Raw genomic sequence first — 13864 nt, 5'->3', positions numbered from 1 at the left:
ATCGATACAGATAGAGGTATGATAAAAAACAAGCAAACAAACAAACATAATTTTGTGCAGAGGGGGGAGATCAGCAGTTAAAATATGTATGATTAAAATACCATGCAGCACTTATACGGTAGCATATATACGACTGCATAGGAAAAAAATAGCTATCTCAGAACGCTGACAGCTGCATTCACATTGCTCTAAATTCAGAATTGCACAGTAACATGATTTCTTGTTTGCAGCTATAGTACAACTTATTGCAATGATACGTGTGCCATTCTCCATTTTTCTAGCTCAAACATTTCTGGCAATACATGTATCATTGTCAGACTCACATTTCAATACGCTTAGACAAGGGCGATGAAAACACAATGTGCAATTCCATCATTGTGCAATGATTATTAAAAGCCTTGTTGATGTAGACTGGCATTATTTGGGTGATTAATAAGTTTACAAAACTAAGTTGTTCAATGGTCAAGTTAAACTAATATTAGACAACTTGCAATAAGCTCTCACCTCCACAAAGGCCTAAGGTGTTTTTACTCTGTGCAGTCCTGTGAGTGATGAAGAAATATGATGTCATGTCACTACCACTTTTGCAACAGTGCAAGTCATATACAACAACTTCAAGGTAAAACATCTCTTGAACTTCTGAAGTTTTCCATCGATTCAAAAGAAGTTTTGCTTACATGTTCAGCTCACTGCAAAGTGTGTTGCCGTGGTAACAGCACTAATTGCCCTCAAAATTTTGTAACGGCTTTAAGAACAGCTTTCTTCCCCAGTTTTCGAGCCATTAAAACAATGTTTGGCCCATATGTCGAGTTTAATGTAAAGTTGCACAAAACATACATTTCTAAACAGTAGTGGAAAGAGTGTTGCTATTGTCTCTGAACATTGTAATGGCCCTCACAAATCAAACAAAAGCTTGTGGAATTTTTCCCTCTCCAGTTTTCCAGTGATACAAACAAAACATGGTACATTTGTTGTACATGATCTAAAGTTGCAGGATACATTTTAAAGAGAAAGGGAAAGTGCATTGTCGGAGTAACAGTGCATAATCGCCTTAAAATCATGACAAAACCTTGCACATTGAAACTCTTCAGCTGTTTGATGGTATTTCAGAAAAAAAAAAAGACTCACGGTGATTGCACGTAAATTTGAGTTTTTCGAGAGTAGCTGTGTTTGTAGTTGGTGGGAAAACAGAAATCAAATCATTGTAAGTTAACATCAAATGCATGTAAAGTTCATGGAAACTTGCACTGGTCCAACATAAATGAAAGAAACAAGTCAATATGTCAGTTTCTTCAAGTTCCACCTTCACGACTGCCTGCTGTAGTAGCTTTGTAGTAGCTTTTGTTTCCAGTAAGTCCCAGAGAGACAGCAATGTCATCCCACACCGATCTTGCAGTTACAGGTGTAAGTGTTGAGGTGAACTACATGACAAGGGCTAAACAAACACAAAAAAGAGAGCAAAAGGGAGAAAATAGGGGAAATATTAATTGTTACAAAAATGCATAAGGTTCCCTGTGAAGCAAATGTTTGTAGTTTAGGATGCCTCCAACTTTCCGCCCATTTGCTTACAGTGTTTACAGCACTTGAACTACACACATTAGCAACTGGCAACCACAGTTGAGTTATCGAGTTGAGTTTTTATGAAGTTCCTCGACCATGGAATTGACTGTGGAATTTTATTTTCTTGAAAAAGTAAAAGAACAATGTGGCATGTTTTTATTTTATACTTAGAGAACTTACGCCTGAATAATCCTTCCGACAGTGATCATAGATCTGAACGCCCTGACAAAAAGAAGTATCCCTGGATGATAATTCTTTGAATAAAGTCTACTCAACAATGTTCTTTGTAGTATGTAAATCAAATTTGGGATTTTCGGGTACACCCCAAATACATAAATATGTTGCACTTGTCTGTAGAGAGAGAGGAAAAAAACAACAAGCATGTTTTTTGTTTTTCTTTCTCTCTCTATTTTACAGGTAAAGCAAACATTTCCATTAGTGCATCAGCAGGGTACCTACTGCTGATAAAATTTTGGTTTCCTTTGCTTCTTGACTCCTCCTTATCTTCTTAGGTTTTGCTTTGACAGGTCCTGCTTCTCCTTCTCCTGCTCCTTATGTGTAGCATTTCAGCCTTTGATGCCTTGCTGGTAGAGTCTTTATCATCTTGTAATTCCTAGTAAATAGGAGAAAAAGAAAAAAAAAACACACAAACATGATTACATATTGTATTGAATAAGAATGATGAAGAGGGATGCATTCCCCCTATGTCTTACAATGGATTCATTCTTTCAAAGAAATGATGTTTTCATTTATTTCTAGAAATTGCTTACAATGACTGTATTTGAAGTTCTATGAATAAACTATTCATCACTTTTAGGGTAGCATGAATGAAATTTTTATTTTCTTCAAAATACTGTAAAAGACCAATTAAATTACACTTTTTGAAATATCTTTCTTGCTCTCAACTTAATGTGTTTTTTTTTTTAATTGTCAAGCCACCATAAAAAGAAAAAGAAACTGATGTATTCACACATGCAGTCACATAAACATTTTGGAAAGTATGAAAAAGTGTTTATTTTATCTTCTAACATATATACTGTACCTCAGTCTCCAAAATTGGTTAGGTATCCTCTTGGCATGTTTGTCCTCAGAAAGTGCAGGTAAGAGAGGGATTCATGTACTTCTGCAGGACAACCAGTTGCCAGCTGCTCCTTTTCTGCTCTTCCTTTTCAACATTGAGACAAGCCTCCAGTATGAATTCCTTAGAGATTTCATTTTTATTCAGACCTGTTTAGGGTGACACAAAGGGACAACTATTTTCAGGCATTTATGATAATTACAGTAGACTCAAAATTTACCATTTGGGTAAAAAGGACAACATTTGGGAATGAATCTAGAGTTAACAAACACATATAGTGATAAACAAATTTATTCAACTATTCACCATTGTTGATCATTGGACAGGCCTGTACATAAGTGCTTCATAAATTCATATATCATAATCATAATTATTTCAGTCATTTACTAAGGTCTAAGGGCTCGAAAGCTTAACTAAATTACAATATGCATTACATATAGTGCACGTTTAGTACAAGTATGTCAATATGTGTAACACATGACGCACACAGCATTGTTTCCTACAATCTGCAATTTTGGATAATTCATGATTGCCCTTGAATGATGTTTTACATTCTGCAATCAAACTGCAAGTACAGTTTGTACACCCTACAGATTGGGGCAGGGTCTTTGATGATTTCAGACTGAGAGTTCATTTTGATATACTTTGTTATGAAATTAAAGGGCAATTAAAGTTAACAGAGAGTATGACATGTACACCGGTACTGTACTGTATACTATATAGCCTTACCAAGTGCTGTGCTACACAGCACGTTTGTGACTTGCTGAGGCAGCAACGACAAGGCTGTGTTTATTATCGACACAGATTAACAAATGACGCACTGCCGAATAATCAAATACTTTGTAGCACTAGTCTGCAGACCTGAGCATGAACATGTTACAGCCTCATACAGTAACAACTTTCATTTTGGAGTGCATGATCGATCATCACATAAAAACTCGGACAAACATGGATAAAATGTTAATCACCTAGTAACCTACATGTAGAGAGGGTCACTTCAATGCATTGCATTTGTTTTGTGTGTGTGTGTGTGTGTTTCTAGACTACAATTTCTGTACAAATCTCCAAGAACAACTGATCAATCTAAGTTACCTCAGCTCCACTTAGGCCTTATTGTTAAAAATCTAGAGTGCTATACTCCTGGCTTAGTTAGGTAATTTCCATGAGACTAGACACTACGTCTACTCTAAAAAAAAAGTTTGGGAACAGTTTGTTTATTTTTTGTCTAGGATCTGGATTCATACTGCTTGTAACTATAGCAATGGATCTCAATTACAGTGTAGGTCTAACTCCAACGGTTAGAGTTCTAATTCCTCTAACGTTTGATACAAAATAGGTCTAAGCCTACGGTTCTAGGGTTAGACCACAGCCAAGGACAGGAAAGGCTAGCACAGCTACTGACAATCTAGATCCAGTAGGTGCCTAGGCCTAAGTAATAATCGACACTGTATTTCTGTAGCCATCACTAGCTTAACCAGAGTAGGCCAACCGTATGATTTGGAAATCCATGAGCACATTTTGGAAAAAAAAAATGTAGACCATCTAACGTTAGTACCCTTACGTTAGATCACCGTAAGGGACTAACATTACTATCGTTTAATGTTGTAGAACGGGTCTAAAACTAAGAAGAAGCCTGCTGACTGCGAGTAGTGCTAACGTTTAATAGTGCATGCTACGACTGCTAGTGCTAGACTAATTAACTGTTAGATCTAGTGCTTAGGGTCTAAACATACTAGTTTAGGTAATCTAGTAAGACTTTAATAAGAAAATGTAGATTTCTAGAGATCTTATCACTAATAATATCAGTTACATCTTGATGGGCTAGACTTTCAATTATCAATATCCTTCCCTATCAACGTGTAAAAAATATCTGGATCTGTTTCTGTTTCTGTTCCGGTTCCGTCGTTATAGAGGTCTACTCAGAATTAACTGTACTCCACCAACGTTTTGTAACTGTGTGTTAGTATGGTCGTGTGTGCAGGGCAGGAAGAATGTTTCACATTTGAGCCTCTAGACTAGACTAGATCTCTAACTGTTGGTGATACTCTTTTTCAACGTTATGTCGTTAGACAGAAACCACTTCTAACATTAGGCCCTAACGTTATGTGTTTACTGTTACTGTTAGTGTTCACGTCCACATCAGTCGATCCAGTAGCAGTGCAATAGTACTAAGCCATTATGGTCTAGACTTACAAGAGCCTGTCCAGACCAGGGGCCTAGCCCTAGTAGTTTATACAATGTGTACTATAGACTATGTCGATTCAATTTATAAAATTCGACTGGAACACGTATGTAGATCTAGGGCAGACTAGGCCTAGAACCACTTCTAGGCCCACACACGTATTTAGGCCTAGCTAGATATATGGGTCTAGTTTATAGCATACTCAGTAGGGCCTAGGCTTAGTATAATTTAAACATTAGATCTAACACTTAACAAGTTAGTCCAAGGCTATGCATATGATACAGTACCGGTCCGGCGGTACGCAAACAGAATTTTAACCAACCCACAGACTGTGTAATCTGCCCTCGTTCAAACTCTATACATGGGACTACGTATGGACAAAACGGCTGCAACGGACGCGAGAAGCCCATATTCATGGTAGAATTACTCACGATTGCACTCTAAGTCGTTGTAAAACTCCCTCCCCATCTCATCTTCGTCATCATGTTGAGATAGATCAGTAAGCAATTGTGGAATAAAGGAAGCATATCCAGCCAAATCTTGATTAGTACTTCTTCTACCACCTTGCTTCACTGAAAGTTTTCGATCATCGTCGCAAGCGATTGTCGCAGAATTTTGAACATGTTCAAAGTTCTGCGATGGGGCTGCGATCCCTGCGATATCCCCAAATCGCCGGTTGTCGTATCGCAGACATCCTCACACTGTGCGATTTCTCGTCGTGCGACATCGCAAAGGGTAAATCGCAGTAAAAGTCGCACAGTGTGAGTCCGCCCTTAGGTGGCGGTGCTCGGCGCTCGCTGTTGCGCTGGCGGACCTTTTCTACACACGGGTACCCTGTAACTAACGTTGACTGATGTTGTTGTGTGAGTTTCTATGTTATGTTAGGAAATTACGGTTCGACTGACGACGGAATTACTGTTTCATTTCGACACACCTTGCTGTTGGTTTGAATCTCTTCGTGAATTACAGACTTGTTGAGTGAGTATACATTTTACGTACCGGTACAATTCAATTTTAGGACTATCGAAGCGAATTTCATTTTCAGCCTGGAAACAGGCGCCCGAACAGACGATTAACGTAAGGTTTAGTTGACCTGCGCCTGCCTGCCTAACGTTAGCGCTAGCCCTAGTCACGTAGTATTACTCACCCCAGTCCCAGTAGTGTAATTTTTTGTTGGAGGTTCACGCGTACGTGTGTAAAAGTATATGCAGGCATGGTTATGGTTTAATTACCAGACACCATGGTATTACCGGACACGCACATTTTTTGCGTACTAATAATGACATTCTGTACGCGCGAGACTTCGTAGATTATCCTCACGGAACTTTGTGTGGACCGAAATCGCAAAAAACGCGACATAAAAATGTAAAAACACGAGGAAATTCACATTTTACCTCAAATTTATAGCTGAGTGACCCGTAAAACGTAGCCCGACCAGACGCTGCTGTGTATAGTTAAGTGACCCGCACCTTGTCATAGTCTAGACATAGTTAATAATTTAGACTAGGGTTCTATGCGTGTTTGAATCACATTTCGTGACTGAAATTCTATGAAATCCTACTCACATACAGGAAAAATGCTGAAGATTCCAATAGGAATCACAAAGTTCACTGATCGATATCGGAAATTTGTAGCTATCGTCCTCAAACGCGAACGATGTGGAATAGTTGTGCGCTAAGGAAGGTGCCCGCCCGCGCATGCAGCTCCCATAGACAAAGCATGTAGAATAGAAGTTGTCGATTTCTCACAAGGTTTTTTGCTTGAACTGTTCGAAATGTTCAAGACATACATTTTGCCGTAAAATACGAAATTTTAGCCTCATTTGCCGATTTTTTCTTTGTCATCCTCTCGGTGAGAATGTGTACGGTGATTTGTGGGATGAATTGTGATTCTGGTGCAAGGACTAGGTGCGAAAGACGTCAATTATGTCATTGTGAAAATCGTGTCCAATAATACAATGCGATTTTGCACCGCGCAAAAAGACAACCTTCTTTAGAGGGGTATGTTTGAAGCATATTTTCAAAAAACTGGAGCGAACAATTGACATAAGTTGGCTGAATTCGTAATTTCCAGGAGTCTGTGAATAATTGGTGTTATTTTTAGCCAAAATTTCATCCTCTGAGTACGGAATTCAGAGCCACAAAAAAAAAAAGCGTCCGCTGATTGGATCTACTATCCTACTAGTAACATTTTTATTGACCGTACTAGCATAGATTTGGTTGATTGTGTGTAAATTCTAGAAAAATGGAAGTGAAGATTGTTTTTCCCTCGTTACTGTTATCCCAGTTTAGCTTCCAGAAAGAGCTGCAAAACGAAGTACTTCTACTAGTACAAGATGTGTCTATGTTGAATGTTGTATTGTTGGCCTCTTGGTGATTGTTGTAAGCCGATGATGAGAGGTCATGCTAAACACATTGCACACACACAATTTCTTTGATGGATGCATGAATGGCTGTTTAATTGCAGCTAATTAAATCAAATCCAGACAGACAAGGGACTGAGGTCCTGTCACCTCGCCGATTCTCACTGCAACTCTCTTCTCTTTCCATTAAAACTAAGCTTATGTTATTTTCGATTGTCTTTGTGTCTTGTTGTTAACAACACATACTACGCTTCGCGCAACATAACAAGTCATATGGTAACGTTCACATAATATACGCTGCAAAGCTAAATACGTAACAATATAGCGGGTCTAAAACAGGCGCATCCACGTCACAATCCCATATAGAGGGTCTACAACATGATGATGCATGCTTTTCAAGACTAATCGAATTGCAAGGTTAAAAATGACTTCCCCCATAGTCCCTGAAGTATTATTCCTACGTTGGTGTTAGTTCTTTTAACAGCAGCTGATGTTTGCTGAAAAACAAGTCCTGTTGAAACAGCACCCCAAGTCTCTTTCTTCATTTCCAGATGCAATTGTGATGGTATTTGTACCAGCAATCAGTAAATTAGTCATACCTTTGAATATTTTCCTTCCATATAGTTAACTACTTCGCACTTATTTATTTTATTCAATGGCAATTGTCGTTTGTTAGATCAGGTTAGGAAATTGATCTGTGAATTCGTAGAACTTTCTGCAACTACTAGATCTGATTGGTTTGCTAGGTGTATGTGATCAAGGAATGGGATGCATGGAAACTTAAGATTGAGAAGTGATATAGATCAGTAGAGTTGATTAAAGTTTATCAAAACTTTGAAAGAAGTGAAAATGATCGGAGAGAGGGTAGATTAGATGCTGTTATAGTAAGTCTCATGCTAAATCGTCAGCAAGCTCACCAAGGCCTGTCTGAATAGGGTGCAAATTTGATTGTAGATCATTGACTTAATTCATGTAATATACTTCTGTATCAAGACAGTTACATCAATCACTGCATCGCCATGGACCAGGCTGTACAGCAACAGATCATCAAGGCCACTGAGATCATTGAAAGCCAGGTAGATGCCGAGATCCATCGTCTGGACAACATCGATTCAGATGAGCTGGAGATCCTGCGAAGGAGTCGCTTGGCCAACCTAAAGAAGCAACGTGAACAGGAGGATGAGTGGAGGAGGGTAAGTCAGGCCAAGCACCAGGAAATCAATTTAGTCGTTGTGTGGAATAAATCTCCATTACGTAAAATACATATATAATATATAAAATAAAGAAAAAAAAATAGAAAAGGTACAGCTTCGTATTTCACACTAGCCCTTCCAAATCTATGAAAATATGAATTGTACTAGTTCTCTGTAAGGGGAAATCATACCCCATCAATGTGTTCTTAAGTGTTCATGTGGGTATGCATGATATGGTGACTAAAATATGTTCAGTGCCCGGTGCCCTTTATGTACTACTGTTGGAGTGAAAGGGGAAATTATGCTTTTCCCTAGTACCTGTACTGGTACATCATGGACGTGAAACATCTTCAGATGGACTTTTAAATTCTGTCAAAGGAAAGACTGTGATACACAAAGTCATTCTTTCCCTGCAATATTTGTTCACTGCATAGATCCAAGTAAATATTGTTCATTGTTGCTTGATTTTTATCCAGCTTTGATCTTTTGTTTCTCAGATTCCTTAATAGGTTTAAATTTTACTTGAACTTCCTCAGCTTAAGAATCAATGAAATCTGTGTGCTTTTTTTTTGTATCTGTACTTTGTCAACTACAGATAGGTCACGGCGAGTACACAGAGATTCCGGCCGAAAAAGACTTTTTTGGCGAGTGTAAGAAGAGTACCAACGTGGTGTGCCACTTCTACCGTGATAGTACAGAGCGCTGCAAGATCGTTGATAAGCATCTTGCCCTCCTGGCTCCAAAGCATGTTGAGACCCGCTTTCTGAAGATCAATGCAGAGAAGTGTCCATTCCTGGCTGAGAGGCTGCGCATCGTGGTCATCCCAACCATCGCTCTCATTAAGGAAGGGAAGACGAAGGACTACATCGTTGGGTAAGAAGGCATTTTTTTTTTTTCTGATTGAATTAGAAATCGGTTGTTTTGGAAAGGAAGATTGCGGTTCAGTAAATTCAATTCACTTGTCTGCTGCATACTGTAAAACCAGAAATTTTTGTGCGCATGAAACTTAAAGGTCCTGTTTACCTTTGGGAGCAGTGATTTAAAAAATTTTCAAGATATCACATCTGATGCATATGTGTAGGTCAGTTGTATCACAAAACATCCTACCATATAAAATTTTTGAAATAAAGCCTAAAATGTAAGGAGATATCTCTGTTTTTCTAAATAAACCATAACTGTAGACGGTTTAATCTGGAAACATTTTCATTATATTCATTGTTCACATTATGTATATTTAACAATACTTAACATTGATTATATATTGATTCAAATTTTTGCATTGGTTGTTTCTATCCCCAACTCACATTTTAGAACTATTTTGAAGCACTAATGTTGGGTTTTTGTTTTATCTGCAAATGGTAAATTATGCCTTTAAGTGAATTTCGTGAGGAGCCAAGATTCACAAAGTAAAATGTACCCAAAAGGTTTTGTCTACACAATGCTTTGAATGCAAGTGGCAATTTGCGGAAGTTTCATGCAGTGAATGTTTGTGGTTTTTCAGTAGGTGCTGGAGATGTGGTCTTCATCACATATTGTGATAGGGTAAAATATGATATGGTTATTATCCGATCAAAAATTTGTGGAAAGCTTATTTAGAGTCTATGTTCAGTTTTCACGTAAGATTTCTGTAGTTCATCTAATTGCTGTAGGATTGTTTAATGGTATTTAATTTAACGCTATGGGGATGTGATGTGATGAGGAAATAACATTTGATTTTGAGCTGGATTGTGTCATGGTTAGTGGGCTCAATGTATTGTGCCTTTTTTGCATTTTTTCACAACTCTATTCATGTGACTTTAAATACTCTTTCATATAAAGATCAATATTTAGTTTGGATGATATTTCCCTCTGAACAGTCATTCCTAGTTTGTGTATATTGAATGCTCAAAAATTTTGCTGGTTTTACTGTGTTTTACTCTACCCATGCTTTCACTGGTGCAACTTTGCCCCTATGGTGAAATAAAAGACATGGGATTTAATGTACAGCTCTGGATCAAAGCAGGCTTCTCTCATAGTTGCTTTATTATGTCAACACAAAAGAAGAACATATACATTCATGAATTTATTAATTATGGATAGACACCAACAGGAATCAATTCAAATATATTGCTGAAATGTTTTCTTCCACTCTGAAGCTTTGATGATTTGGGAGGAAGGGACGACTTTCCAACAGAGATGATGGAGTGGAGACTAGGCGTCGCTGAAGTCATCAACTACAGCGGTGGTGCAGAGCCCCCCATGGCCGGTCAGGGATCAAGAGGTAACAAGGCAGCTGATTTGCTTGGGAGGAGAAACCAGAAGATCATCAAAGGAGGACGTGATGACTCCGACTCAGATCTCGATTGATGGAGTAAAACTGTGTTTCTTTAGTGTTTGTATGTGTGTGCACATGTTTTTGAACAATAATATTACACAATTTACATCTGTGGATCTGAAAAAAGGAAAAGAAAAGGAGCATGTTTCTGTGGTCCATGCTTATACAACAGGGCAAGGCCACAGTACCTGTATTGTGTCCTTAGTTGTGTTTGGGGTCAGATCTTCAGCCTTGTGCATTCACAGTTCCACACGTAATGCCTGTAGCAAGATTCACCAAGACAACTTGGTCATATGACCTCGACACTGGTCAGTATGTTGTGCAGTTGAAATACATCATGTGTTTTCTCCTGGTCAGAGGACATTTAGCCTTTCCACAAATTCAGATAGTTTTGTGGTACAAGTAATGAATAAAATGTGCTCTTCTCTGACAGAAGGATACCACAAAGCAATGTAATTAAAGTTCTTCCTTGATGCTTTGTAGAACACAATCATTTCTTCTCTATGTTCTGACATGACACAACCTCAATGACTTTATGTTCAGTGATTGATATCTTGGACCGCTTTAAGTATTAAGATACGTGTATTTCTGGTTTGCTTTTTTTTAACCTATCTATTTTGTTTTTTAAATCTAGTTCCACTGCTTTTCTAAATAAATTGTCTTCAAGTGGTGTTACCACTATATCAATCTCATTCTCCACTCACCCATAATTTACATACTGTTGTTGTTGTTGCTTTTTTTGACATGTGCCATCAGAAAGTTTGTTGTATTAATTTTGTTTGCAATCACACATGCATTTCTACATGTCATGGACATTGGATCATACCAGGAAAAAATACTGTAACTGCTTCCTATGGAGATGTTTGCAAATGACTATGATTATGAGTGTGTACATAGCTGCTTTCAACCTAGGTTGATGTGCTCAAGGAACACTTCAGCTCTCACATTGAGAGCAATCCTTGTCTTCAACATTTGTATTTTTTTTTCTTCCCTGTGACAGCAGTTAGTTATTTAAACATAGACTATATTTATATAAATTCCAAGGAATGACCGTTTAGTCAGCAAACAGTTGGTTGCCAAGATTTTCAGATGTTGTAATGTGCTTTTAGCTCCAGGCTACCTTTAGACAGTTTGTACAGCAGGAAGATTCCTTGCAGGTTGATCCAACTATTTGACTTGCACTATTCTTATTAGTAGTAGGCATTTACATCTTTGAAACAAATGTCTAGGGCATGGCAAGACACTGCTACAGTGCACTCCCGTTATAACGAACACGGTTATAACGAAATTTCGTTCTAACGAAGTAAATCTTCTGGTCCCAAAATTATCACCATTAAAGTCTATGGTAAAAAATTCGGTTATAACGAACACGGTTATAGCGAAATTTCCGTTATAACGAAGTCTTTTCCGAGCGCCACAGACAAGGAAAAACAAAAGAAATGTGCTCCATTATAACGAAATGCGAATTGCTTTCGAAAATACGTAGCGGAACAAGCATTTATAGCGTCTCTGCATGGGTGAACACTTCACACCACTCTGTGTTCGCTCTTTGTGTCACGCAGTTTTTGAGGGGAACTTGCGTTTATTATTGTGATACAGTTATCCCATCATACTTCACATAGCTTTCCAGTGTATGATGAGTATTCAGCAAACAGAATGTGATATATATACGTGGTTTCCTTGTTTTCGTTATATATTGTATTTGTTCGGTTATAACGAAATTTCGTTATAACGAAAGAAAACTGCCGGTCCCGAGCATTTCGTTATAACGGGAGTGCACTGTATTACCTTCCGACAGTGTTTGTTGTAAACAGTCCAAGACATCCACCATGGTTTCATTTCTGCATGATAAAATCTGATGGTAGTGTAGCCCTTTGCAAAAACTATGATGCTTCTGTATACAGGTAGATCTAGCTTGTTAATCAAATAACAAAAAAAGGGCAAATCCTGCTTTCATTCCCAATGTTGACATTTCCACTAGCTGATCACTGTGTCATGCCTTTGTGTTTTGTGATGTTTGAATCTGTAATCCTACCTTCATGTAGTATCTTTTTATTTGTTCTGCTTATGTTTTTGAGATACAATGTACATCGATTGCAAAAATATGTTATCTCTGGATGATAAAATCAGTTCATATTGTCTGTAAATAGAGACAACTAAGAAGGTCTGTGAAAAGGGGGAAAATCATTCATAAAGTGTATTGAATGCCAGTACATATAATGAATGTGTACTGTATTATAGACCTTGACATGATGGCTGCATCATATTCCTTCCAAGGACAGCTTTTTATTTAGTGTGTACACAAATCAGGTAAAGGATCGCACATAATCATAATCACAATCTTCATCACAGTATGCTCTGCATTTTAGTGGAAAATAAAGTATTCTGGAAGATAATGCCTCTTTTTCATCCTGCATGGTCTAGCAAGGTTTTCTTGAAAGAGAAGATTGAATGGGTTATTTGTTATAAACAGCAGTTGAAGAACAATTCAGAAATTATATCACAGCCATTTGACAACATCATTACAATGTATTTACATTTTGAAGTGTAAAAATACCTAAGATGAGATACTGCATTAAAATGCAAAATATACTGATAGCACCATAATTCATGCAGTCACAGATATGATGATGATGATGATCAGTTTATGTACTTGTAGCACCCGTTATCTTTACGACATTCAGAGGGGCCAAGCTTCTACAATATGTCACATAGTATTTACAAAGTTGATGGAAAAGATGGGTCTTTGGTTCAGATTTAGTGGTATCAAGGCTGTTACTATTCCCAAGTTAGATTGGTACTACCTTTAATTGTACGTTACAAATGCCTCCACCAGCTTGAAGTTCCCTCTACTATAGCCATGTCACAATAATCTTTGAGGATTACCTGAGAGGTCATTTTAACATGTCAAAAGTTTAATTTTCAAGCAGTAGCATGCAATGAAGGAAAAAGTAATGATAGATGTAAAGTAGCCAATGCCAGCATTTCTTCTCATTTTCAATATGTCAACTTTGGCAGGTTGCTTCAACACTTCTTGATATTTTTGCCCTGTTGGGTGAATGTTACTTGAGTTTGTAATAAATGCATGTTTGTTTAATCTAAAATGGAAATCAAGATTAATTGTCTGCATTTTACTCTCTCTCACATGACACGTATCATATTTAATATGATATCA

At 37.7% G+C, this 13864-nt stretch overlaps 1 protein-coding gene and 1 long non-coding RNA gene across 3 annotated transcripts; one reads left to right on the top strand and one right to left on the bottom strand.

Annotated features, from left to right (window-relative positions):
- Positions 1-901: 901 nt before the first annotated feature.
- On the bottom strand, positions 902-2868 carry LOC139738169 (uncharacterized). The gene is made up of 3 exons (XR_011711420.1): positions 2603-2868; positions 2020-2173; positions 902-1435 (listed from the first exon to the last, which is right to left on the bottom strand). It is a non-coding gene; the product is annotated as an uncharacterized lncRNA (long non-coding RNA).
- A 2846-nt stretch (positions 2869-5714) lies between these two features.
- Positions 5715-11258, top strand: LOC139738174 (thioredoxin domain-containing protein 9-like). 2 transcript variants are annotated; one of them, XM_071648833.1, is made up of 4 exons: positions 5715-5798; positions 8176-8375; positions 8971-9248; positions 10511-11258. In XM_071648833.1, the coding sequence occupies exons 2-4, from the start codon at positions 8202-8204 to the stop codon at positions 10719-10721; spliced, it is 663 nt and encodes a 220-aa protein (XP_071504934.1). In that variant the 5' UTR covers positions 5715-5798; positions 8176-8201; the 3' UTR covers positions 10722-11258. The 2 variants fall into 2 exon arrangements, with proteins under 2 accessions (XP_071504934.1, XP_071504935.1); XM_071648834.1 differs by having other exon boundaries at positions 5741-5798; positions 8180-8375.
- The last annotated feature ends 2606 nt before the right edge of the window (positions 11259-13864 follow it).

This window comes from Diadema antillarum, unplaced genomic scaffold (assembly GCF_040938485.1).
Source record: "Diadema antillarum isolate AM-2024a unplaced genomic scaffold, OU_Dant_1.0 seq00000727_RagTag, whole genome shotgun sequence".
NCBI classification, from domain to species: domain Eukaryota; kingdom Metazoa; phylum Echinodermata; class Echinoidea; order Diadematoida; family Diadematidae; genus Diadema; species Diadema antillarum.
The sequence above is the reverse complement of the archived record's forward strand: the minus strand, read 5'-3'. Positions and strand labels throughout refer to the sequence as shown.

Excerpts from the sequence above, each read along its gene's own strand:
- LOC139738174 (XM_071648833.1), top strand. The coding sequence starts at position 8,202 with ATGGACCAGGCTGTACAGCAACAGATCATCAAGGCCACTGAGATCATT. Across the intron at positions 8,376-8,970 it reads AGGAGGATGAGTGGAGGAGG|ATAGGTCACGGCGAGTACAC; the intron begins GTAAGTCAGGCC and ends TGTCAACTACAG. Across the intron at positions 9,249-10,510 it reads ACGAAGGACTACATCGTTGG|CTTTGATGATTTGGGAGGAA; the intron begins GTAAGAAGGCAT and ends TCCACTCTGAAG.